This window comes from Archocentrus centrarchus, chromosome 24 (assembly GCF_007364275.1).
Source record: "Archocentrus centrarchus isolate MPI-CPG fArcCen1 chromosome 24, fArcCen1, whole genome shotgun sequence".
Taxonomy (NCBI): Eukaryota; Metazoa; Chordata; class Actinopteri; order Cichliformes; family Cichlidae; genus Archocentrus; species Archocentrus centrarchus.
Genome location: NC_044369.1, coordinates 34438311 through 34465229, shown reverse-complemented (window position 1 = coordinate 34465229; position 26919 = coordinate 34438311). Strand labels below are relative to the sequence as shown.

At 45.2% G+C, this 26919-nt stretch overlaps 2 protein-coding genes across 4 annotated transcripts in view; both read left to right on the top strand.

Annotated features, from left to right (window-relative positions):
* The first annotated feature begins 1005 nt into the window (after window positions 1-1005).
* On the top strand, window positions 1006-14408 carry LOC115774198 (kunitz-type protease inhibitor 1-like). The gene is made up of 10 exons (XM_030721352.1): window positions 1006-1579; window positions 9725-9885; window positions 10313-10454; window positions 11141-11311; window positions 11402-11437; window positions 11540-11668; window positions 11761-11811; window positions 11889-12059; window positions 13783-13845; window positions 13926-14408. The coding sequence occupies exons 1-10, from the start codon at window positions 1186-1188 to the stop codon at window positions 14102-14104; spliced, it is 1497 nt and encodes a 498-aa protein (XP_030577212.1). The 5' UTR covers window positions 1006-1185; the 3' UTR covers window positions 14105-14408.
* A 1540-nt stretch (window positions 14409-15948) lies between these two features.
* The window catches only part of LOC115774187 (pleckstrin homology domain-containing family G member 3-like), a 28411-nt gene continuing 17440 nt past the window's right edge, over window positions 15949-26919 (top strand). The window contains exons 1-3 of one of the 3 annotated variants that reach the window (XM_030721335.1): window positions 15949-16244; window positions 17612-17688; window positions 17812-17863. In XM_030721335.1, the coding sequence (XP_030577195.1) occupies window positions 17815-17863 (49 nt within the window). In that variant the 5' untranslated portion in view covers window positions 15949-16244; window positions 17612-17688; window positions 17812-17814. Of the gene's footprint in view, window positions 16245-17587; window positions 17689-17811; window positions 17864-26919 lie in introns of those variants that run through there. The other 2 variants (XM_030721333.1, XM_030721334.1) reach the window with 2 other exon arrangements.

The following is a 26919-nucleotide window of genomic DNA, read 5'->3' as shown; positions in this document are numbered from 1 at the left end:
GGCTTCACCAGCGAAGCAAACAATCAATAATCTGATTTCTTACCTGAGAAATGCTGAAATACTCATTAAATATTAATGAGCATTAAATAATCATTAAAACCAGATCGATAAGCTTTCTTGCAGCGCCTCTCATTCAGATGCTGCTGCAGCGCCCCCACTGGTCGGAGAGTATAGAATAGAATGCCTTTATTGTCATTATACAGGATGTACAATGAGATTGGAGAAAATTGCACAAAAACTAACAAATAAGAAATACAAAAAGTACAAAAAAAGAGCACCGAAAGGAAGAGCCGTGAGCCGCTGCGTCTGTGAAGCGCTTTCTGACGGGACTGCACAGATTAATCGATAGTTCATTGAGAAACAATTTAAACTTGATTAGCGACTGAAAACTGATGCACTGACCTACACAAATATGATTATAAACATTAAAATGTTTAATGTCTGCTGTGCAGTTACAACAGGTTTGAATATGATGTAAACTGTGCAATATTATATTTTTCATACAATATCAATCACCCCTATAATGTGCAATATCCAATATTCATTCATTAGTAAAATACTCACCTATCTTCATTTCTTACTTACTTACCTATTTAGTTTTTTATAATATATTTTTTCATATAATCTCACTGATCCGTATCATTACCAGAAAAAGGTATTCAATTCTATTCTGTCAAATCTCAGAGTAAACACACACACACACACACACACACACACACACACACACACACACACACACACACACACACACACACACCAAAATTCCAGCTTCAGGAATGAAATTAAATTTCACTGGGTGGTTTTATTCAAACTTAATATCTGTTGATTTTTCTCAGCTTCGTGTTTTGTTGTTTTAGTTTCAAAGGTATTTGTTTATTTAGCCTGAATATTATTTGCATTTATTTGCTTATTAAAAGTTCCGCACAGGCGGGAGCTGGTTGTGCGCTTCAGGTGTGTGTCCGCATGGGAATGAGTAACGTCACGGTGCGTCAGCGTCACCTGTCTGAGGGAGGGTTGTCGTCCTGGTCTTCCTGTCAGAGAACAGGTAAGGCACACTTGAGCAGGTAGCTCAGAGTTCCGGGGAATTTTCTTCTGGAATCCGGACCAAAGTGAAGCGCAGCGCCGACGCGCTAGGCCGCAATAAACGGGCTTTCCTCCTCACGTTGAGACCGGCCGCAGCTGGACATGTCTAAGTTCTCCTCTTCCTCCCTCTTCCTCCTCCTCGCGCTCCTGCGGCCTGGCGCAGCGACAGAGGACGCGCACTGCAGCGGCGCGTTCCACTCCGGGAAGGACGACTTCGTGCTGTACACGGAGGACTCGGTGAAGGAGGGCGCGGCTCTCCTGGAAACACCAAGCTTCAGCACCGACGCCGAGTGCGAGCGCGCGTGTTGCAAGGACCCGCGCTGCAATCTGGCGCTGCTGGAACCGCGCGGCACCGCAACGCAAAACCGCACGTGCGTCCTGTTCGACTGCGTCCAGAGAAACCGCTTCGTGTGCAGGTTCGTGAGCCAGGATAAATACCAGAGCTACATCAGAGAGTCCGTGTTCCAGAAATTCCTGGGGACCCGGCAGAAATCAGGTGAGTCCGCACCCTTTACACCTGTAATCACCGGGCATCGGCGCTCAGGGGTCACGTGAGACCGCGCCTGATATCGGTGTGTTACAAAAATAAAATGTCACTCTTTGCAGTTAGATCTGAATCCCGTGCCGACATAAAGTGCATGGAAAAACTTGCATTTTGATATCGAAAGCACATCAATAGTCCCCAAATAACGAAGTTACAGCCAACAAATCCGCCTTTTCCCGACATCAATGAACTTTATGATCAAGAAAAGTGGATGAAACCAAGTTTTAGGCTGAAACATGAAGTTACCGTCCACGTTCATTAAATTTGTGTCCAAATGTGCAATCAGCAAACAGGTGAGCTCGGACCACCTCGCTGGCTGGTGATTGTAACGTAGCTGATCTCCTGTTCCACTGTTCACATTAACGTGACCAAAGGGTTGATGATGGCCTGTGTGTGTGTGTGTAAGTAAGTAAGTAAGTAAAACTTTATTTATATAGCACCTCTTGAGGCAGCTGCCACGAAGTGCTTCACAACAGTAAAACAAAGTACAAAGAAAACATTAAGCAAATGCAATATTAAAAAGATGAGTTTTTAACTGTCCTTTAAAAGATGCCACCGAATCCACCGCTCTCAGGGAGACAGGGAGAGAATTCCACAGACGGGGGGCCACAGAGGCAAAGGCTCTGTCTCCTTTCGTTTTGAGTCTTGAGGGATGTATAGCCACGAGACCCTGGTCACATGATCTCAATGATCTGATGGGAGTATATGGATGCAGGAGTTCACTGATGTAAGAAGGTGCTTGTCCATGGAGTGCTCTAAAAGTAAGAACTAAAATTTTAAACTGGATTCTGAATTTCACGGGGAGCCAATGAAGCTTGATCAGAAGCGGGGTAATATGAGATTAGAGGATTTCATAAGAAGCCTTGCCGCTGCATTTTGACCAACTTGTAAACGTTCTAAAGAGCTTTTGCTAAGACAGTTAAACAAGGCATCACAATAGTCCAGACGGGAAGATATGAATGCATGAATGACAATCTCAAGTTCCGAGTGTGACACAATGGGACTCAATTTGGCAATGTTCCTTAGGTGGTAGAAACAAGAATGAACCAAAGACTTGATGTGAGTGTCCAAAGTGAAGGCAGAATCAAATGTGACCCCAAGGTTCCTAATGGAGGACTTAGCAAATTTTGCGAGGGGACCTAAGGCTTCCATTATATTGGGCACAAATCTATCTGGGGCACAGATAAGTATTTCCATTTTATCCTCATTTAGTTGGAGAAAATTGTCTGCCAACCATGTTTTAATAGAGTCTAAGCACAAAGATTGCACCTGTAGCCTAGAAACATGTTCGTGCTTAAAGGAGATATAAAGTTGAGTGTCATCAGCGTAACAGTGATATGAAATTCCGTCAAAGGTACCCAGGATGTGCTTTAATGGGAGTAAGTATAAAAGAAACAATAAAGGCCCCAAAACAGAGCCCTGGGGGACACCACAAGAGAGATAAGCACAAGAGGACCTGAAATCAGAAATAGCCAAATGAAAGGATCGTTCAGATAAATAGTGTGTGTGTGTGAGCCTAAAGCTCAGCAGGTCAGTTTCTCACAGTTTTCCTGCTCCTGGATCTGTGTGATGTCACAGGTTCTGCTCACATTGCACGCAGAGGTGGAACTCTGACTTTTTGTGTGAACAGCTCAAACCGCAGATACTGTGATGTTCTCGGTCCTGATTGGGTGGTCCTGCATCTCTCACTGCTCTGACCGCAGTGGAAACGTACCAATGAGAATTCACAGGACTGCTCAACACAGACTTGCAGCAGTTTGTGAAAAACTCAGAAAATTTCAGCTGATTCAACAGGTGTCATATCTGCTCATTAGATTAGATGAAACTTTATTAATTCCTTTAGGAAGATCCCGTCAGGAAAATTAAAGATCCAGTAGCACCTTTTGCAGATAAAAACACAGCAGAAGTCACAAATAAACATATGTTAAAATAATAAGACAGACAACAAGGCAGAACGGTAGATATAAAATGTCTAGCAGATGTGCCAAACCAAGGTGCGTTACCACATTTTCCAGTTTTCTTTGTGTGGTGCTGTGGTCAGGCTCAGGCTGCTGCTCCCTCCCTTCATTCCTGCTCATTTCTGCTGATCCGTGTCCACGTGCAAGGAGTGAAATCTTTCCAGGTTTGAGAGTTTGTCCCATAAACCAGGAAAACATCTGTATTGATGGAGTTTTGAGGCACTTTGTTAGGTTTAGTCATTAAAAGCACTGAATGTGAAGGTTAGAGTGGATTTTCTTCTTCATTTTCTTTTCTTTCTTCATTTATGAATTATGAAAACACTTGTACAGGATACATTCTCAAATGTTATAGTTTATAGTTCCATAATTACATGCAGGCTGTGTAGAGCTGTAGGAGCTACAGAGGGATGAAGCTGATGGGCCACAGCATGAAGATCTGGAAAAGTGTTGTTGAGAAGAGAGCAGCAGGATGGCTTCATGCTGGGAATGAGTGATGTTTGCTTTGAGACTGTTGATGGAGAATTGCATCAGGGATCTGCTCTGAGCCCCCCCCCCCCCCCCCCCCCCCCCCCCCCCCCCCCATCTGCAGTGGGGATGGACAGGCTGACCGATGAGGTCAGCAGGAGTCTCTGTAGGTGATGTGATCTACAGTGAGAGTAAGGAGCAGGTGGAGGAGAGCCTGGAGAGGTGGAGGTATGCTCTGGAGGAATGAAAGTCAGTAGAAGCAAGATAGAATGTGAGTGAATGAGAGGGAGACAAGTGGAGAGGTGAAGATATGAGGAGCAGAGGGAGTGAAGGTGGATGAGTTTAAATACCTGCGGTCAACAATCCAAAGAGAGGTGAAGGAGAGAGTGCAGCAGGGTGGAGATGAATATCAGGGGTGATCTGTGACAGAAGGAGAGCAGCCAGAGTGAAAGGGAAGGTTTACAGGATGGTAGTGAGACCTGCTGTGATGGATGGTTTGGAGATGGAGGCACTGACACAAAGACAGGAGTCTGAGGTGAAGATGCTCAGATCTTCAGTGGAAGTGAGCAGGATGGACAGGATTAGAAATGAGTCCATCAGAGGGACAGCTCAGAGTCAGAGAGGCTGAGATGGTTTGGACGTGTGCAGAGGAGGGATAGGGTGAGATGGAGGAAGATGATCTGTGGAGACTCTAAAGGGAGCAGCTGAAAGAAGAAGAAAACCTTCAGTCTATCTCCCATCAACTATAGCAGAGAGGAGAAACAACCTCAGAACCTGATGGTGTAGATATAGCTGTCACCTGGATTACATTTCATTGTGCGTTTAGTGTGTATAACTGTGCATGTGGCAAATAAGGCTTATCTTATCTTAACAAAGCAGCTGGTGGTGCATTGGTCACCTCACAGTGAGAAGGTTCCAGGTCTGAATCTGTCCAAAGACCTCGTCAGGTCAGCAGGTGATTCTGCTGTATGTATCTGAGGACACGAGCCAATCAATAATAGGAATTCTTTGACTAAATCAGCAGCAGGTGGATGTTAAGAGTGTGAAGCGCACAGGGAACATATGGGGAACTTCAGCTGTTCTACTTTAAACCGAGAAGCAGAAGTTTTAAACCCTTAACGTCAGGCGAACACCGCTGAAGCGCCAGTTACTTAGCAGCAAACAGCTGATTAAGACGTAGCGTATCAAAGAAACATTGATCAGCTGGCTTCTTATCATAACTCCACAACCGTGTGTCCTGTCGGAAAAATTCAAATGGTTCCTGAAAGCACAGAAATTGCACTTCACAGTCCACGAACAACGGCACTTTTGAAGCACACTGTGTCGCATTCGACACGTTTAGAGGTGTAAGGTTGTCTTAGACCAGGGGTCTCAAACTCGAGGGCCACATCCGGCCCCGCCCCCAGGTTCCGGTCTGTGATTTGACGTCAAAAATATGAAACAATTTGGCCCTTTAAGTTACTTTTTTGACATTTTGCTAACTCATCTTAATTGGTGGGGAAAGCGAAATGTCAAAAAAGTAACTTAAAGGGCCAAATTGAGGTTGCTGTGATTAGGATGCCTCCTGGGCCCCTCTTGGGTGAGGTGTTCTGGACATATCCTACCAGGAGGAGGCCACAGGGCAGACCCAGGCCACGCTGGAGAGATTATACCTCTCGACTGGCCTAGGAATGCCTTGGGGTCCCCCTGGACAAGCTGGAGGAAATGGCTGGGGAGAGGGAGGTCTGGATGGAAAATGGATGGAAAAACTGAAAATTTGAATGGCTAATGGGAATTTTTTTCAAGGAATGACTTTAAGAGGGACAACATGGAAGCTTTGGTTTTTGTTTCCTCCAAGTTGGTTCAGTTAAACTAACTAAATAAATAAATGAAATCAATCAATAATACACACAGACACTGACCGGTACCTCCTGTATTAAGCCATGAGACAGCATGAGAGCTTAGCAGACTTTAAAATCTTTAATGAGCAGAGACAACACATTGTATATTTTTCCAGTTCTGTGATGAAAAAAGAGATTTTCTGCTTTTTGGTCCTTGGGGTTTATGCATCACCAGTGTAGCGCTTTGTTACAGTGTTTTCTTTTCCCGACAGACCTCTTCTCCTCTAAACTTTCTGATTGCAGTATCTGGCGCTCAGTTTTGTGTGAGAGGACACATCAAATGGTCCCTTTCATGTGTTTGCACTCAGAAAAAGTTACAGAGGAACCTGATAACCACCACCGAGACACCCGTTATTTGTAGTTGGGGTTTTAGGTTTAGTCAAAACCTGCTTGACTTTTGCTCTCACTGCAGTATTGGACCACTTCCTGTTCCTGCTGCAGTCCACTGCAGTGCTTTTGTTTGGAAGATGCTCCTTTAGCCTGGAAAAAGAGTTTGTTGCTCTATAAAAAAGCCCTCCGTAAAGCTAGGACATCTTACTATTCATCATTAATTGAAGAAAATAAGAACAACCCCAGGTTTGTTTTCAGCACTGTAGCCAGGCTGACAAAGAGTCAGAGCTCTGTAGAGCCGAGTATTCCTTTCACGTTAACTAGTAGTGACTTCATGGATTTCTTTACAAATAAAATTTTAGACATTAGAGAAAAAATTATTCATAACCATCTCAAAGATTATTCTTCATGTTCGGCTGCTTTCAGCACTGCTGGTATTTGTTTAGACTCTTTGGCTCCAGTTGATCTTTCAGAGTTAACTTCAATAGTTACTTCCTCCAAACCAGCAACATGTTTGTTAGATCCCATTCCTACTAGACTGTTCAAAGAAGTATTTCCAATTATTGATGCTTCAATCTTAAAAATGATCAATCAGTCTTTATTAGTTGGCTATGTACCACAGACCTTCAAGGTGGCTGTAATTAAACCTCTACTTAAAAAGCCATCACTGACCCAGCTGTCTTAGCTAATTATAGGCCAATCTCCAACCTTCCTTTTCTCTCAAAGACTCTTGAAAGAGTAGTTGTAAAACAGCTAACTGATCATCTGCAGAGGAACGGTTTATTTGAAGAGTTTCAGTCAGGTTTCAGAATTCATCACAGTACAGAAACAGCATTAGTGAAGGTTACCAATGATCTTCTTACAGCCTCTGACAGTGGACTCATCTCTGTTCTTGTCCTGTTGGACCTCAGTGCAGCTTTGATACTGTTGACCATAACATTTTATTACAGAGATTAGAGCTTGCTATAGGTATCAAAGGTACTGCGCTGGGGAGAGGTGGGAGACTGACTCACATGTAGCAATTGATCCAGAACTATGGTCTGAATTATGTCAAAAATGTGTAAATGTAACCATTAATAGTAGCTACAGGTTGACCCATTATAATTTTCTCCATCAAACCTATATTACACCACAAAAAATACATAAATATAAACCAGAGTTATCACATCTATGTTTTAGATGTGGCATTGAAGAGGGTTCATTCCTGCATAGCACATGGAATTGCACAAAGGTAAGCACATTCTGGCAGGATTTCTCTGATATTATGTCAAAACTTATAGGCGTGTCATTTCCATCTGATCCTCAAGTATGTTTATTAGGAGACTTTACAAATCTGGGTACACAATTAAGAAAATGTCAACAGAAGTTTTTGGAATTGGCTCTATGCATTGCCAGAAAGTGTTTAGCTATTACGTGGAGGTCTGACTCCCACCTCTCCATTTCCAGGTGGTTCTCAGAGATGAATAACTGTGTCCCACTCGAAAAGATTACCTACTGTCTTAGAAACGATTATAAAACCTTTGCTAAGATTTGGCAGCCTTATTTGACTCATGTGGGCACTATGCTAGTGCCTCTATTAGATTCTACATAGTACATTTTATAATGCTGTCAGTCCAGTCACCATGGTATTGTCTTGCTTTCCTGGAGATCTTTTTTTTTGTTTGTTTGTTTGTTTGTTTTGCTTTTGTTTTATGTGGGTTGGGAAGGGAAAGGTATATTGATATATTGTTTATGTTTGTTAATGTTTTGTAACTTCAAAACTTATAAATAAAGTAAGGGGGGAAAAAAGTGGTTTGAATCATATTTATCTCATAGACTCCAATTTGTTCATGTAAATGGGGAGTCTTCTTCACACAGTAAGGTTAATTATGGAGTTCCACAGGGTTCTGTGCTAGGACCAATTTTATTTACATTATACATGCTTCCCTTAGGCAGTATTATTAGAAAGCACTGTATCAATTTTCATTGCTATGCAGATGATACTCAGCTTTACCTATTAATGAAGCCAGATGACACACATCAATTAGTTAAACTGCAGGAATGTCTTAAAGATATTAAGGCCTGGATGACCTCTAATTTCCTGCTTCTAAATTCAGATAAAAATGAAGTTCTTGTTCTCGGCCCCACAAATCTTAGAAACATGGTGTCTAACCAGATACTTACTCTGGATGGCATTACTTTGGCCTCCAGTAACACTGTGAGAAATCTTGGAGACATTTTTGACCAGGATATGTCCTTCAATGCACATATTAAACAAATATGTAGGACCACTTTTTTGCATTTGTGCAATATTTCTAAAATTAGAAACATCCTTTCTCAGAGTGATGCTGAAAAGCTCATTCATGCATTTATTACTTCTAGGGTGGACTATTGTAATTCATTATTATCAGGCTGTCCTAAAAGCTCCCTGAAAAGCCTTCAGCTGATCCAAAATGCTGCAGCTAGAGTACTGACAGGGACTAGAAAGAGAGAGCAGATTTCTCCCATATTGGCTTCTCTTCATTGGCTCCCTGTTAAATCTAGAATAGAATTTAAAATTCTTCTCCTCACCTACAAGGTCTTGAATAATCAGGACCCATCTTATCTCAAAGACCTCATAGTCCCATATCACCCCAACAGAGCACTTCTCTCTCAGACTGCTGGCTTACTTGTGGTTCCTAGGATACTTAAGAGTAGAATGGGAGGCAGAGCCTTCAGCTTTCAGGCCCCTCTTCTGTGGAACCAGCTCCCAGCTTGGATTCAGGAGACAGACACCCTCTCTATTTTTAAGATTAGGCTTAAAACTTTCCTTTTTGATCAAGCTTATAGTTAGGGCTGGATCAGGTGACCCTGAACCATCCCTTAGTTATGCTGCTATAGGCCTAGGCTGCTGGGGGGGTTCCCATAATGTACTGAGTGTTTCTATTCATTCATCTATTTTGTTAGTCTCTAGTCATTATTAATCTGTCTCTCCCCTCAGCAACCCTGGATGTGAAAGTAAAAATGAAATATGACTTGCAAAACAAATAAAGAAATTTTGTTTTTCCAATAAAACCTTTGAAGTCTCTGCTAGAAACCTCCTCTTACAGAGAAATCATCTTAGGAAAGTCTGCAGGAAGCTTGAAGCCACGGGATTAAATGGAAAAGGAAAACCATCAAAGATTGATTTTAGGAAAATGAATCTTGTTCATGTGTAACATATTCTGTTATTTTGATACTATGGAACACGCTCTATGAAGGGTGCAGTGTAAAAACAGTTTATAGGTTTTTGTTTGAAATCTGGAAATGTCTTCAGGTCTAAACTCACACATGAATCACATTTTCAGATACAGTGACGCCTCCTTTCTGATGAGCTCATTATCTCTGGTGTCCATCAGAGGAAACCTCCAGAAATCCACTCAGGAAGCACAGAAGGAGTCAGTCTGATCGCTGTGACCATGTCTGAGAATCTGCCTGACTTTGGCTTTTCTTCACTGTGTCTCCAGATGAGAAGGATTCGCCCATCGCCAATGCAGGCCGTGATGTCACCGTTCAGCCTGGAGAGACTGTGACGCTCAACGGCACCGAGAGCCTGGCAAGGGGTGACGCCGAAATCAAAGACTACCGCTGGAGTCTGGAAAGTGGTGGCAACAATGTCAAGATGGAGGTAAAACCTCACAGGGGGAGGAGCTTAGCACCGGTAGATCAAAACAGCTGTGTTACAGGTAGATCTCACCTAGAGTCAAACAGGTAGTATCACTACAACAGTTACTTTGAACATGCCTTGTTCTGTTACATTCAGCAAAGCAGCATCAACCCCCTTCATTCATAATCCCTCCAGCTTTCAGTCTGCCTTGATTTTTTTTTTTTTTTTTTAATTTATTTTACTTTTTTTGAAGGAAGCAGTCACAGGGAGATAAAACTAGGCCCTAGGTTTCTGTACAGGTGTCTGCAGGTGAATCAGCATCTATGTGATTCTTCCCTGAGCTCAGGATGTCATTTGAGTGCATCTCTCAACCTCTGCAGCATGCAGAACCTGTTACTGAGAGTCATTTAACTTTCATATGCTGTTATTTTTGAATGGGATTCTGCAGAAGACAGATCTCCCTGACCAGGTGCAGCTCTCCAACCTGCAGCCGGGCTCATACGTCTTCAAGCTGACTGTCACCGACTCCAACGGCCAATCGGATAACGAAAAGGTCACAGTCCTCGTCCTCAACCCACAACAGACCAGCTGTGAGTGCTCATGAGAAATGCAGTCCAATGAAAAGCCTGCAGTGAGGAGCGCACTGTGCCAGAGTCCATAAAGAAATCAGTCAGGTTTAGTTTTAGAATAAATCTCATTAGTGTTTGTCTCAGAATCTGAGTTTACTGATCACTGAACTCCATTACCCTCACTTTATCAAATCCAAACTGCTGAATCATTGATGTATTGATCCCTTAACGAGTGTGGTAGAAGCAGAATGATCTGATTGGCTGTGTTGCTGTTCAGTTAAGTGTTTGTTTCTCTGATGATCTACACCTCCTCTCAAACGGGTCAGACTGGAATACCTGACACGTGCGCACACACAGGACACCCCCACACTCTCAGCAGAAACTCAGCTTCATTTCATTTCACCTCCTGCTTTCAGCTGATTTCAGGGTCACATGACTCACTCACTGATTGTGTATTGATCACAGCTCTGATCAGGGTCAGTCCGACTGTTGACTCTGGAAAACTGCTGCGTAACATGTGACTGTGTAAATACCACAAGTGTTGACACAGTGGCACGCCCTGTAGTGTAACACATGGACACACACACACACACACACACTGCTGTGGCTTCATGTTTATATTCAGCACACAGTGCAGTCAGCTGTATTTCTCCAGGTAGAAGTCTGACAGGAAGTGATGCAACTACTGCTGTCCTCCTCCCCCTCAGTGTACTGTCGGGCTCCAACAAAGGTCGGGCCGTGCCGCGCGGCGTTTACTCGCTGGCATTACAACGCCACGAAGGGCGACTGTGAGCAGTTTATGTTTGGAGGCTGTAAAGGAAACAACAACAACTTCCTGTCCAAAGAACAGTGTCTCTCTGCCTGCAGAGGAGTCACAGGTAACACGCACGCACGCACGCACACACACACACACACACGCACGCACCTTTAATCACTCTAACATCATTTCTGGGGTTTTTTTTCCATAGTGACGCCAGAGAGGAGCATCACTCTGCCATCTACAGGTCAGTCCTACAATGCACCTCATCAGTCGCTCCACAGTACAGCCACAATGCTCAGGATGTGTGTGTGAGTATGTGTGTGTGTGTCTGTGTGTGTGTTTACAGAGGTGTGTGACTCGCCGTGTGGTCCTGATCAGCTGACCTGTGACAGCGGCTGCTGCCTGGACAGAAGTCTGGAGTGTGACAACGTGAAGCAGTGCAGCGATGGATCAGATGAGAACCAGTGCAACAAATGTAACCCCCCCACACACACACACACACACACACTCAGTGTGTTTATGTGAGAATTAGACAGAGTGAGTGTAACACACCTTCCTCCTCCTCAGTGAATCAGACCTTGAGCCTCCTGCTGGACATCAGTGTGAACCAGAAGAAAGGTTTGTCTTTATTATCCAGTAAAAAAAATACACTCAAAGCTAACAGGCTACATACTAATTAACCCCTCCCCCCTTAGCTCAGTGCACGGAGCCCCCCCGCACCGGTCCATGTCGGGCAAAATTCACCCACTGGTACTACGACCCACTGAGCAAGAAGTGCCACCGCTTCACCTTCGGCGGCTGTGACGGGAACAAAAACAACTTTGTGAAGAAACAAGAATGCATCGAGGCCTGCGACGGCGTCACCGGTACCCAACACACACCTGACACTGCACCCTTTACAGGTTCACACCAGAGCTTCACTGCGGACCAACCGAACACGAGCCTCGTCCCGATTACACCGGTCTCATAAAATGAGTAGAGCTGGAGTCTCTAGTGACTCGAGCAACCTTTGCTCACAAAATGATGTAAGAAAACAAATCATCAGGGTCCTTCCTGAACACATCAGTGAACGGCAAATTCCACCAATCAGGGACAACATTCTGACCGCTGACAGGTGAAGAGAACAACACTAAATATCTCTTCATCATGGCACCTGTTAGTGGGTGGCAGATATCAGTGAACAACTGAGCATTATGTCCTCAGTGTTGATGTTGGAAGCAGGAAAAATGGGCGAGTGTGAGAATTTGTTTGTGATGGCTAGATGACTGGGTCAGAGTGTCTCCAAACTGCAGCTCCTGTGGGGTCTGCAGCGGTCCGTATCTATCAAATGGTCTAAGGACTGAACAGCGGTGAACCAGCGACAGGGTCATGGGGGGCAGAGCCTCAACGATGCACATGGGGATGAAGAGTGGCCCATGTGGGCCGATCTACTGTAGCTCAAAGTCCTGAAGACGTTCATGCTGTGTCAGAGTAGACAGAGCATTAGGGTTTATTGTGTGTGGGGCTGCAGACCAGTCAGGGTGCCCACGCTGTCCCATGAGTGCCAACAATGGGCTCATGAGCCTCAGAACTGGACCACAGAGCAGTGGAAGTGCATGTGTGTCGCTTACCTGGGGAACACCTGGGAGCAGGATGCACTATAGCAAGAAGGCAAGCTGGCAGAGGCAGTGTGATGCTTTAGGCCGTGTTCTGGCCTCAGATCCTGCCATCATGTTGATGTTAATACCACCTACCTAAGCATTGGTGCAGAACATTTTTCTCACAAGGTCTTGAGACCCCATAGTACCGTATCACCCCAAAGAGCACTTCACTCTGTTTCTTTTCATTCACCTCTGTTTATACTTCACTCTGTATTTAATCATTAGTTATTATTAATCTCTGTCTCTCCCCCCTCAGCAGATGACCCCCCCTCCTTGAGCCTGGTTCTGATGGAGGTTTCTTCCTGTTAAAGGGAGTTTTTCCTTCCCACTGTCACCAAGTGCTGCTCATAGGGGGTCGTTCTGACTGTTGGGTTTTCTCTGTATTATTGTAGGGTCTTTACCCACAATGCAAAGCGCCTTGAAGTGACTGTTTGTTTTGATTTAGTGTTATATAAATAGAAATTAGCTGAATTGAATAATTGAACTGTGTGCACCCTTTCATGGAAACAGTATTCCCTGATGGCTGTGGCCTCCTTCAGGAGGATAATGCTCCCTGCCACAAAGCAAACATGGTTCAGGAATGGGCACAGTGAGCCTGAGGTGTTGGCTTGGCCTCCAAAGTCCCCAGCTCTCAGTCCAATCGAGCATCTGTGGGATGTGCTGGACAAACCAGTCCGATCCATGGAGGCTCCACCTCACAGCTTCCAGGACTTAAAGGATGCTGGTAACACCTTGGTGCAGATACCACAGCACAGCTGCAGGGCTCAGTGGGGGCCATGCCTCGATGGGTCAGGGGGATCAGCACAATATTAGGCAGGTGGTCATCATGTTACGGATTAGGATATGTGTGTGTACATTTTTCGTCATGACGAGGAACAGGAAGTGAGAAGTATGAAGTAATTTCTGGGTTTTAGGACTCATTCCTGCTCCTTTTCTTCTCTCCCCACAGAAAGTGACGTATTCCCCAAAAGTTTGTTCGAACGCTTAGACCCCGAAGAAAATGAAAACTCAGGTCAGAAATGCACCCTTGGTTCTCAGATGCCAAATGTTCTACCAGCTGAAAAGGAAGTGACCTCACTGTCCTCTCCACAGGCTCCATCACGCTCGCCGTGATCCTGTCAGTGGGCATCATGGCTCTGCTGGCCATCCTGGCCTACTGCTTCCTGAAGGCGCGCAGGAAGCGCACTCACAGGCCCGTCAACAGCACGGCCCACGAGGCGCTGCCCGAGGAGGACACGTCCGTTTACAACAGCACCACCAAACCTGTGTGATGTCATCCCCGCTGTGACCAATCTGCTGCCTCCTTCTTTGCTTTGATTGAACTCTCCTTCAAATGTGTTTGTTTCTCAGCTGTTTTCAGTCAGAGCTGCTGCTGTCGATTACTCACAGTTCAGGTGACGCTGCTGCTGGATTTTTAATGATGTGTCAGCAGCGTCTTTACTGCTCTCTGTTTCAGTATTTATGAATTCAGTGTCTGGGTCTCAGGTTTTTTTAGTTTTTATGTAAATATGAAGTTGGTCTCAGAGTTTTAAGTTCTGCCGTCGTCATGTTTTTAAATTTGTTAATAAAGTTTGAGTTTTCCATCCATCCATCATCTTCTCAGGTTTCAGAAAGCGTTTGCATTTTTCTGATAAGACAAACTGTTGTGTAATAACAATAATACAAAGTGTGCCTGCACAGATGAAAGTCAACAGTGAGCTGGGTGTTAATATACTGTAAATGTGTGATTTTATTGGTAGTGTTGGTTTTACACCTCCAGTGGTGAGGTGACCTCAGTGTTCACGCTCAGGATTTCCAGAGGTGTTGCTGTGTGTGTGTGTGTGTGTCTGTGTCGTGTCTGTGACACACACACCGTGTGTCTGTTGTACTGATGCAGAAACGTCCCATATGGTGCACAACTTATAAATGAGTGTTCCTGTCGCGCGTGGATCACAGAACAAAAACTGAGATCTGATGACTCAAAATGTGAAGTCTGTATCGTATTAACTAAAACGAACCGAGGCTCAGTTTATATATAATAGAATTTATTGAACTAAGGTCGCGTAAGGTGCGTTTAAATGACGTCACTAACCGTAAGCCTTAAGCTCCTGTGACGTATCCTCCTCAGTCAGAGCCAACAGGCTGGAACAGCTCAGCCCTTTAAGTTTGCTCTGAGTCAAAGTTCTATTTTTAAAGCAAAGCCAGCTGCAGGAAGCAAACCCTGGACTTCAGGACAAACTCACACAGTGATGCTGCAAACCTTTGACAGAGGGCTGTTAATGAAGGGGTCATAAACTAAGACTGGGGGGCACTGCCCCCCTCCCTAAAGCGTTTGTAAAATCTTTAAAAATCAGTTTGCTGGTTTCAGATTGGGACCTTCATGTTCTGCAGATCTCAATCAGATCACGTCACTCCACCACAAAGTGAAAATATGTGATCACCGCTGTGGGCCTCTGCACTCCCGCGGGGACAGGCCGCGACTCGCCTCTCGTCTGAGGCTCGCTGTTGTGTAACTGACGGTTTTCTGACTCACACAGAGCAGATGTCCATCTGATTGTGCTTCAGACTGAAGGACCGGCTTTGAATGCACTGATCGTGTTTGTGAGGACTCTGAACCCACAAAGCAGCGAAAATAAACCATTTAAAAAGTTCAGACTTTCCCTCTGCTGCCCCCTGGTGGTCAGATCAGTGCACACGTTTACCCTGTGCGTGTGTATGTGTGTGTGTGAGACTGTGATTAATGACTGTGACCTGAAGCTGTGCTGTCATGTTCAATGTTAAGCACATTCATAGAAACTCGTTATTTTCAGCATTTCCACAGCCTGAAGTCCTCTTTGCTCTGTTTCACTGAGCTCGTTTCTCTGTGTCACTGAAGCTGGATACTGAAATCTTCTTCTCTGATGTCGAACTGAGATTAACTTCCTGTTTCTAGTCAAACATTTCAAAAGAAAAGCCCAATGAATCCGCGCTGATCTGCTTTGTGTTTCTGCCGGCGCTCCGAGGAGCTGCTTTGCTTTGGCAGCCTGATGTTTGCATGGACGTGTTCAGAACGCACCGCTGCGGTTTGACTGTTTGCTCCTGCAGGTTTATGCAAATGTGTTTTGCCTGCGTGCTCTGCGGAGTTTACCTGAGCTGTTTTACCTGCGGCGCTCTGCTCAGCTCGTCTTTAGTTCTGTGTGAATCCGCTAAAATAAACGGATCAAAATTAACTTTTAGTTTTTTTCTGACAGCTCTGACCCTCTGCTGGTTCTCTGGCGGACCTCAGACTTCAGGGCACAGCTTCAGTCGAGTTTCTACTTTTTCTAATTTTCAAAAGGTGCGCATGCGCAGTGGCCGCAGACTGAGGAAACCGTGCAGCAGTTTTTTTTTTTTTTCCTCCTGTGAAGTGCAGCGGCAGCTGGAGCAGTTCTGCCACCTGTAAATGAAGCTCAGGTGAGTCCACACTTTGACTCTTTTCTGCTCACACAGTCACAAAAAGTTCCGGAGTCCTCCGGGAGCGGCTCGGAGTCCTGTCCGGGTTCAGGTCACTTTCCCCGGCTGTGCTCCGTCCCCTGAGCCGTCTGTCCACACGGAAGTGTCTCTGATCTGGTCTGCTTCGCTTTTCACTCCAAACTCTTCATCAGAAGAAGAGCTGAGCCTTCAGCTCCGCTCCTCGTCATCAAAGCTGACTCGGAGTTAAATCGCATCACAGCGCCGCAAAGGCACAAGTTGAAGCTCGCACAGCGTGTAGGTGGGGCTGCGGGTCGGAGCTCCATTAGGAAATGTTCACATTTAAAGACGGCCTGATTAACGCGGTGTTATTAAAGGACACTCGGGGTTTATGATGGGGGGTCGGGCTGTAGTCCGGCGCGCATCACACGCACATTCCTGCGGGCTGCTTCGGGAGAGTCACATTGTTCCCAGTTTGTGCCCGAGAGGGTCTGAACTCCTCACAGATGGTGATGAAGATGATGCTGTCCGGTGAAACACCTGGAGCCCAAAACCGCAGCAGGCTCAGATGTTTCAGAAAAACCACGCGATCAAGTTCACGCGTGTTTCAAACTGCAGAGAGAAGCTGGAGATCTTTACACGGAGGTCCGTGCAGATCAGCCCTCATCCTCATCGCTGCCGTCTGTTTGTTTTAGTTACACTTTAGCTCATTTTAAAGTTTCAAACAGCAAAACTTTATTCAAATCAGGAAACCTGGAAAACCAACACAGGAAAATCAATCGGAGCGCGTTCACGTGTTGCCACGGAAACCAGTATAGCTCCTTACCTGAGCGGGGCTTCACTCTGCGCATGCCCAGAGTACAGCCTAGCCCGAGGCATTCCCACTCATTTTCTGTTTTATTAAGCATTTTATTGAAACTCATAGATTGTATTGTTTCTGTTTATTAACGAAGAGCCGTCAGTTCATTCATCAACCACCTGAGAGCGATTAAACAGATGCGTCATTAACTAAACAGAGTATTTAATTCATTTATAGAGGTTTTCTTAAAACAAACATGCATTCATTCAATAATTATATTTTTAAATTATTCAGTATTCATTAAAGGCTGTTGATTAAAAAACCTGAAATCAATAATTCAGTTCTTTGAGTAAGTTTTTCTTTAAATTCATGTTGTGGTGTTTGTAGGTTGAGCAGCTGTGAGCAGGTTTCAGAGCAGGTGGAAAACATTAAAAATAAAATCAGGAATAATTCTGCTGCAGTTTCTGAACAGGAAGCTTTGAACTTCAAATCCAGCAGGAAAACCCAGAGAGAAGTCAGTGAATGCATCACGGCTGAGCCTGAAGCGTGTCACTTCCTGTCGTCTCTGCAGGTTTCTGTCGGTCCGGTTCTTCGGTCCTTGCTCTGCACGGTTTCTGTTTTGCCCTCATCGTCACTCTGCACACTCAGGTGAATCTGATCACATGACCTCACTTTCCTGGTGCATTGGAGATGCATTCATTGATTGCTGCTGTTTACGTTAAACCGCTGAAGGTCTTCATCAGTCGTGTGTGTGTATGTGTGTGTGTTCAGGTGATGCCTGAAGGATCTCTCCACTCCTCCTCTGACGTCCCCATGGGTGAAGGTAAGACACTTCCCTTCCTCCTGGATCCTGGTTTTAGTTCTGAGTTGATTGGACTTCCTGTCCCATAGGGGACGCTCTCGAGCACATCCAGAATGAATGGAGCTCTGTGGAGCTGCTGGACCAAAATGTGAATTACAGTTTTTTCCTGTTTTTGATAAAAGGGTTCGAGACATTAGCTGTAGCTCCAGATTCAAATATCTTTGAGTGTCAGGGAGGTCACAGCACCACAGGCCTCTTTATGGCACACGCCACGATCATTTCCTGCTGATGGAAGATGGACCGATGGCTCGTTAATGAGCTGATGAACCAATCAGAGGGTTCCCTGCTGTCAGAACTGTGATTGATATGAGCTCCCTGCTGGTGGTGAACATTGGTGATGCATTTCTTCTTCTGTGGTTATAAAACAGTTCAAATTTCACTTGCAGAAACTTTATTTAACCTTCAGAGGGTTTGTCCCTGTGGGACTCCTTCAGGTGGACCTCAGGACTGTCTTCTGGTCCCGGTCCCGGCTGACCACAGATGAGCCTTTGTTGGCGAGGGTGGATGTGAGGCGTCTTTCTTCTGCGTGCTGGAGCGAGACGGCGGCGCTCTCGGAGGACAAAGAGCGTCTGTCCTCAGAGTGACGTCATGCCTGTTGTTTCCTGTTGAAGCTGCAGCCGGACGCTGAGACTCAGAGCTGCAGGAGCGTCGGCTCAGTAAATAATGATCGATAATCGATAAAAAGAAAGCAGAAGGATCAGATTAAAATCAGCTGAGTGCACAGCAAACACAAAACCCAAAACATCCTTTTCTGCTGTTTCATGATGACAAAGAAATAAATTTAAAAAGATGACGAGCACTAAAAAAAAATTCAAACATTAAAATATATAAAATAAACCTGAATAATTAGAAGAGCTTCAGAAATGCAAAAAGGATTTTATTGATTGTAAAGTTAACAAACTCTAAATGTTGAGCAACATAAATGTACATCCTTAAAATAAATAAAAAGTCTCAATAATGACAAATGCTTCAGAAATGTAAATAATTGAATACATTTTTTAAAAATTTAAACAAAAGCATTGGGGGCGGGGGGGCGGGGGTTCTGTGGTGTAGAGTCCAGCAGGTGGCGTCCCACCTGCTGGACTCTCTTAGGCTAATTGGATTAATTGGACTGCTGGGCGATCAGTGAGACCTGGACAGTCGTGAGGAGACTCGGTCTGCGGAGGTCCTGGTTCTGCTCTGCGCTCCCTTTGAGGTAGGCTGGGATTGGCTCAGGTGTTTCCTGCAGGTGACAGAAAGGCTGAGGCTGCTGGGAGTCGGTGCAGACAGAGATGTTTGTCCTGCAGAGGGGAATCAGCTGATCATGTTTGTGTACAGAAACCTGATCTCTGCCTCGGCTCAGCTGCGTGAAGGTTACCTTTTAAATGTTTTTGTTCTACAGCCAATCAGATCGCTCCGTGTTCTGGGATTCAGACCAGCCGAGTGGGACAGTTCTGCCCCCGAGGCTCATGGCAACTAAATTCTCTAAACTGTTTAATATTGATTATTGACTATTAATCAGTGTTGATCCCAGCAGCAGTAGGAAGTGTGTGCGTGTGTGTGTGTGTGTTTTGTAGACTCAAAGATGATCTCAGGTCACATGACTCTTAATCGCCATGGGAACCAGCTGATGTGTTACATAAGGCAGGTCGTTGCTGGTGGGGTTCTTCGCAGTGAGGTGACCTCATCACTGTATCGTTCACTCTGCGTTATACTGGTTTGTAACTGGTTTGAGGCTGTGCTGGTCTGCACGGGACTGGTTCACACTGGTTCCAGTCTCAGACTCTGGTGGTTTCTGGTGGTCTGGATGTGCTGGTGTCAGGACTCAAATCTGGACTTGATGAAAATGTAAAAATACTTCAGTAAAAGTCGCAAAGGTTAAATGCTACTTTAAAGTGGAGCCGTTTCACTTCCTGCTAATCTCAGCGTACAGGAAGTGGAACAGCATGGAAAGGACACCTCAGCAGCTCCTTCCTCCTCACTTTCCTGTGAGCTCGCTGTTAAACATGAGGAGGTGCAGAGAGTCCCGCTGCTCGCACTCAGACGGCTTCATGATGGTGGATGTTGCTGACGTGGGTCTGAGGTGGAGAAACTACAACATCCTGAAGATGGACTACAAACAGATCATCTTACAGACTTCAGCACATCAGCACTCACTGTGTGAAAGGTTAAAGGTCATGACAGCACAATTAGAAACCGACTGAACCAGTCTGGCTGTTTGGAAGCGCAGCAGCAGAAAGCCTCCTCTCTCTGAGAGCATGGCAGCACAGCTCAGGTCTGCAGAGCTGCATCTGAACAAACCACAAAGACTTCTGGAACTAACAGTGCAGATGTTTGTCCATCATGCAAAGCAGCAACACCTCAGAGCAGCTGTCAGCACGGTGGAGGAGGGAGGAGGATCTGGGCTCCTCGCAGTCTCTGAGTGGACCATGAACTCCTCTGTAGACCAAAGTGTTCTAGAGGCTCACGTGAGGCCGTCTGTCCCACAGCTGAAGCTGGGACCAAACTGGGTCACCAGCAGGACGATGATCCAAGCACAGCAGCCAGAATGAAGCTGCTGCGACGGCCCTCAGAGTCCAGACCTCAGTCTGCTGAAGGCTGGGGGGGGGGCTTCAGAGAGCTGTGCAGGAATGAATGCAGCAAACCTCACTGAGCTGAAGCTACGCTGAAGGAGAGTGGACCAAACTCCTCCACAGTGATGTGACAGACTGATGAAGCCACACAGGAAACATCACTGCAGCTGATTGCTGCTGGATCAGGGGAGGACTCAGCGTTTCTTTTCCACGAGTCCATGTGAAGTTCAGGTTTAACTATCGTTCAAACGCCTCAGCAGGTCAGGAAAAACGCTGACGGTGAACCTTCATGTTCCTGCGCCGCTTCTCGCTCGTGCTGACTGTTTGGATGGTGCTGCATCACTTTGAGCTGTGGGACTGCTCTCTCTTTCTTTCTCTTTCATGCAGGAAGTTTTGAAGCTCCTTTCCTGAGTATTTAGAGTTCATTCAGCTCTGAGTGTTTTTGCACAGACTTCAGGGAGATCCAGTATTCCAGCCACGACGGGTTTCTGTCATTGTGTTTGTTTAAAACAAACTGCTCTGAGAGGCCTCTGTGGAACAGTGTGCAGGGCCACTTTAATTAAATCCTATCATTAATCCTGTAGAATCACACATAAACATGTGCTAACATGTATTATTAATGTGTAATAGCTGGAGGCTGCTCCATAACACAAAATTAATATATCAGTTTCATCTCAACTACTAAACACTGATACATTTATAAATTATAAAATCTGACAAGATGGCTTTATTTATTTATTTATTTTTAAAAAAAGGAAAAATGTAAGTAATGCCATCTGAGGAGGGCCGTTATTGATCGTGTGTGCAGTGATAAAGGAGAAGGGAAATGACATCACAGCTCCACATCTGCACACGAGCACTGAGCAGCAGGCATTAATCACTGATGGCCTGTAAACACCTGATCAAACATCCTCAAGAGTCAAAGTCTGACCACAGCATGTCTGAAATATTAATAAGCAGTGGGTAAACATTAACGGTGTAGAGAAGAGATTGTTAATGACAGGAGAGCAGGCTCCGCCTGCTCAAACAAGACTGAGACCATTTTAATCAAAGTGCTTCATCAGGACGGTGTGAGTCAGTCAGTGAGTGATGTGTGTGTGAGTGTGTGTTAAAGGTGTTTGACTCACAGTAGCAGATAACCTGGCATTACGAGGCCCGCACACACCCGAGCAATGTGGCTGCTGTGCTGAATGCAGTGTTAGAGTCGCTCAGGTCTGTGGTGCTCAGGTCCGCGGCTCGTGTTGTTGATGTTGTTGTTGTTTCTAATGTGTAATCTGTGCTGGATTAACGCACAGCTTAATCCTCATTATTCCAGATTAAACACACACACACACACACACACACACACACACACACACACACACAAACACACACACACACACACACAGCCTGTAAACGTTTACAGTCTGATTGTTATTGGCTCTGAACTCTGTGCAGCTGCTGATCGATCACACTGACAGCTCGTATTGATTATAGATTGTTTGCCTCCTCGTGGTCTGGTTTATAAGGTTAAAGGGGCTGCTGGGAAACGAGGGGTTAATCCTGTCAGTGTGAAGCATTCGAGGCATGCGGGAACTCTGATGCTCCTTACTGATAATCCTTCTCCCTCCCCCACGGAGGGCGAGGAGATATGAATGTTTTGTTCTGTTTACCTGCTGTTTGACTCACCACACTGACAGGAAGTGATGCGTCTCCTCAGACACCACTTTATAACTTCCTGTGTGAAACCAGCCAGTCATGAGTCAGATGAGGGTTAGATAAGGCGAGAGCTGTGCAGAACTCAGTCCTGGTTTTACTCAAAATGAGAAACTCTAAGTATTAGAGTTAAAGGAAAATAAAAGGAAGCTGCTGCTACTGACACTACATGGCCATAAGTATGCAGACACCCCTGTTCATTTTTAATGAGAGAAAATCTTACAACATCAACAAGTACAAAAACATTTAGGGTAAATCTTATCTTAACCTGATGGGTTGAAGACCAAACGAGCAGAAAGAGCCACACAAACAAACACAAAGGAGGAAATCCATCCTGAGCCCACGCCCACGGCTTCATCCACACTCTGCAAACAATTCAGAGGCCTGAAAATCACCTCTTTGTTTCCACCAGGTTCATTTGAGCCGCTCAAAACAGGAGACTGAATTCATCAACCCCTTGAATGAAAGCTGAGAGTCTGTATTTAATTTTCAGTTATATTTTTATTGTGGAGCTACAGAGAGCAAAGATAAAAAAAAAAAAACGGCCTTCTTGACCTAGCTGTCTCATTTTCATACATCCGCTCATAGATATATTTTTATATGAAAATATCAGAGGACCCAGGACCAAGCCCTGTGGAATGCCACATGAGACGGATTCAGCCAATCACCTTGTCAGCATCCTGCACTGTCTTCATCTGTGACCAGAAGGGTTCCTCTAAAAAAGTGTTTTCTTTCTTTTAATGTTGACCCCATGCAGCAGCACGCCCCGCGGTGTGGACACCCACATCCAAAAATAACACTTGCTATTACAGCCAAAAACATTTTGAACATTTTTTTCATCACTGCATACAAGAAAAAATTTGAATTCCTTTCAGCTGAAGCCGTTAGTCTCTGTGAGCTTTACAGGAACATTTTAGGCCTCGTATAACCCATTTATACCCGTTTATGCAATATATACAGTTTTTATTGAATAATCACATGACTCCTCATTTAGTCTATAAAATGTAAAACATATTGAGATGATCCAACAGCTGAAGATTTTAATTTTAATTACACACACAAAGAACCAAAAATTAAATATTTGTGAAATCTGAGATGCTGGAAACAAAGTTATTATTAAAGAAAACTGAAGTCCAAAATTATTAATGGATATTAGTCGTTTCATTTATTGGCTCCATCAGTGTGTAACTGCTGTAAAATCTGCTTCCTGTGTTAATTATTTTTATGAAATCTGCTGGACGATCATGTGCCCACATACTTGAGGCTGTACAGTAACCACAAACCTCCCGACAGTCACATTATAAACCAGCCTTTTAGGATTCAGATGAACTTCATGTTGCAGTGAGGTGTTTCTGATATTTTGTCCACGCCTGCTGGTTACACACAGTGTGTGTCTGTGGCATCATGGCGAGACATCGTGGTTAAACAGCTCCGTTGTGTCTCAAGAACAGTCGGCCATTATTCTGGAGTGTAGCCCCGCCCTTCTGAGACGCTCTGGGACACAAACAAACACAGCCTGTACAATATGGGGGGGGGGGGGGCTGAAGCAGAAATACAGACATTCAAACTGGAGCCAAACCATCATCACTGAACGCGTCAGTAGCAGTTGTTGAGAGAAGCCTCACAGAGAGTGGAAGGACGGAGCCCCTCCTCAGCAGGTATACTGATGCTGATTCTCTGGGAGGTCCCTGCAGGTCGCATGGAGATGAAAACAAAACCAGACCACACCCACCTGACTGTGTGATGTCACCCTTTTTCTCGCTCTGGGCAGGTCACGGTCTCAGGTGTGTTCAGCAAGAAACGTTTCTGCAGAGGACTTTTGGGGCTGTTAAAAGGAAATCTTTGCATTGTGAGAATAAAGTTATAATTTAAAGAAGGAAGTGAGCTGTGAAGCAGGCGTCCCTCCACACAGCCCTGAAACCTCTGACTGCTGCAGGTCATCGTACACATCAGCACCACGCTGGCTGAGACTGTGCATAAAGACCTTCTGATGACACTGAAGTCAAAGTGTTCATAAAGTGAACTCACATATCGATAAAACGTGTTTCAATTCAGTTTTATTTATATAGCACCAAATCACAGCAAACAGTCGCCTCACGGCGCCTCATACAGTAAAGACCCTGCAATAATACAGAGAAACCCCAACAGTCAGAATGACCCCCTATGAGCAGCACTTGGTGACAGTAGGAAGGAAAAACTCCCTTTTAACAGGAACAAAAGTGTTTTATGACTCTGAGCACTCAGGTTTACACTTCAGGAACATACGCACGTGCAGCTGTGACCTTCGACCTCCCGCCCCCTGCAGTTTGTGAGTTCTCCTTCAGATGAGATGCAGTTTTATCTCCAGAGGCCTGAAAGGCCTCAGCGTGTTCTCCTCACTAAAATCAGGCAGCTGTGCACCAACAGCAGCACTTTATCCTCACAATGCATTCTGCTGTTTTCTCATCATTGTTGTGCTGTCCTGTCTTTTACTTTGAAAGGTGAAAAGCTCACAGAGCATCGTTGTGGTTTTGTGGCTCCGTCTCGGTTCGGGGTTTTGGGTCCCCCTCTGCCCTCTCCTGTCCTCCTGCTGCCGTTTCTCTCCTGCAGACTTCAAAGCTTCCTGAAGATCAATCAGGAAGTGAGTGAAGCTAAAGGTCACCAACAGCAGGAAGCAGCTCTTCATCAGAGGCAGAGGAGGGCGCCTTCAGTTCCTGTGGAAATGTAGCGGTGAAGCGGCTCGTGTTGGCTGAGCCTCGCTGTGAGCTGTGAACACTGATGGCTTCTGTCGGCGGCGTCTGCAGCTGTGATGGTGCTGCCCACCACACTTTCCTCTCCACACAGCTCACCACCATCAGCCCCACCTGTCTGTGTGTTCATGGGGTCAGTTGTTCCCTGAGTCTGTCCTGAAGGCAGAATGGTATGGAGGCAGTCGTCCTTTTTCAGGTTCATCCAAAAACTTTATTAAACTCCCTTTAACAGAAGAAACCTCCAGCAGAACCAGGCTCAGGAAGGGGGGGTCATCTGCTGAGGGGGGAGAGACAGAGATTAATAATAACTAATGATTAAATACAGAGTGGGGTATGAAGAGAGTGAAAGAGGTGAATGAAAAGAAACACTCAGTGCATCATGGGAACCACCCAGCAGCCTAGGCCTAGGTCTCATTTTGATTTTCGGTCGGTCGGTCGGTCGGTCGGTCGGTCGGGGGGGGGGGGGGTAGAGAGTACCGTTTCTTGAGATGCAGAAAAAGTAGTTTGGTATCAAACTCCAGCTGTTAAAGACGTTGAAGTCTGGTTCTAACGTGATCAATAACGTGATCAGAAACTGTGATAGTGTTTCTGGGCCTGGTTATAGAGGGACGGTTTGATATGAGAGGCTGAGAATAAGCAGTTTGAATGTGGGAGCCTATCAGAGCCGAGCTGAGCCGCTCCCACCGTGCTTCTCTGGCTTCCTCCTGGTTTTTTTATTCATTTGAAACCAAACAAAAAGGAGGAAGGGCCTTCGTCTTCCTCACTTTTTAAATCTCTGCCTCCTCTCTGTGACTCCTCCTCCTCCTGCTGCCCTTTCTCCTCCTCCTCCTCCTCTTCCTCCTCATGTTTCTGAACCTTCAGCTCTGCAGTCACAGCTGCACATGTGGGGCATTCAGGGGACTTTAAGGCTGCAGGAAAACTGAACTTCTTCCCCTTTTAGCCTATTTTTTTTTATTTGAAACATTTTTGAGGACATTTGTTCAGCAGGGATCATTCAGGGGTTGATGGGGTATCAGAGGAGCATGTGGCGCAGTCTGGCTGGAGGAGGAGGAGGAGATGTACCTGTGGTCAGGTGTTTATGCTCAGAGGAGCAGGTGAAGATCTCCTTTAGGAGCGTTGGGGACGATCGGCGGCTCAGACGAGTGTTTGTGCGCCGCTGGTTTGGTGAGTCGCTACAGCGGTGGTCAGTCAAAAGTCTTAAAGGTCATAGAATGATTGATAACATTTTTCCTGATGAATCTGTTTGGAAGCTCTGCACTCAGAGATGATATTTTCAAAGATGATAAAAGTCTGATTCTGTCTGTTTGCTGGTCTCAGAATCAAACATATGGCTAAAAATCCTTCTTGTATTTTATGATTGTTAAAACAGTGAACAGATTGGGTCGTAACATGATTTAATTTAAAAGATGTTTTGTTATCAGAAACATTTGTCTGCACAGATTTAGAGTCTGGAGGGTTTTTGCTGATATTCGGCTGTTTTCAGCAACATTTTTCTCCTGTTTTGCTTGAATTTGTTTTCTAGTTTCAAGCTAAAGTCAGTGTCATAGAAAAGCTGCACTTCCTGTTGGTCCAACGGCTACAGAGGTCAAAGGTCAGCCCTGTGTGTGTTTGAAGGTGTTTGAATGTAAACTCTGAGCTGTGACTGGCCCCCCGGCCCCCTTATCACATCCATAAACTCACTCCCTTCCTGCTGGGTCAGTGAATGCCTCACTGGCTGCAGACTGGCAGGAAGCCAAACGACTAACGGACCACAGAGTGTGTGTGTGTGTGTGTGTGTGTGTGTGTGTGTGTGTGTGTGTGTGTGTGTGTGTCTTTGAAGCTGTTTTCATTCAAGCACACTCTTCCATCTGAGGTTCCCGTCGTGTTGGAGCAGCCGCAGCGTGAAACCTCTGAGCTGCTCCCCGGAGAGTCTGTCAGTGACTCATCCTCGTGGTGACAGCTCTGCAGGGTTTATACATTTGGATTATTACCAGAAAAAAGTTTCCTCCAGCTGCAGCTTCACATTAAAAGCACTTAACTGACTTTTATTCTGAAGGGATCA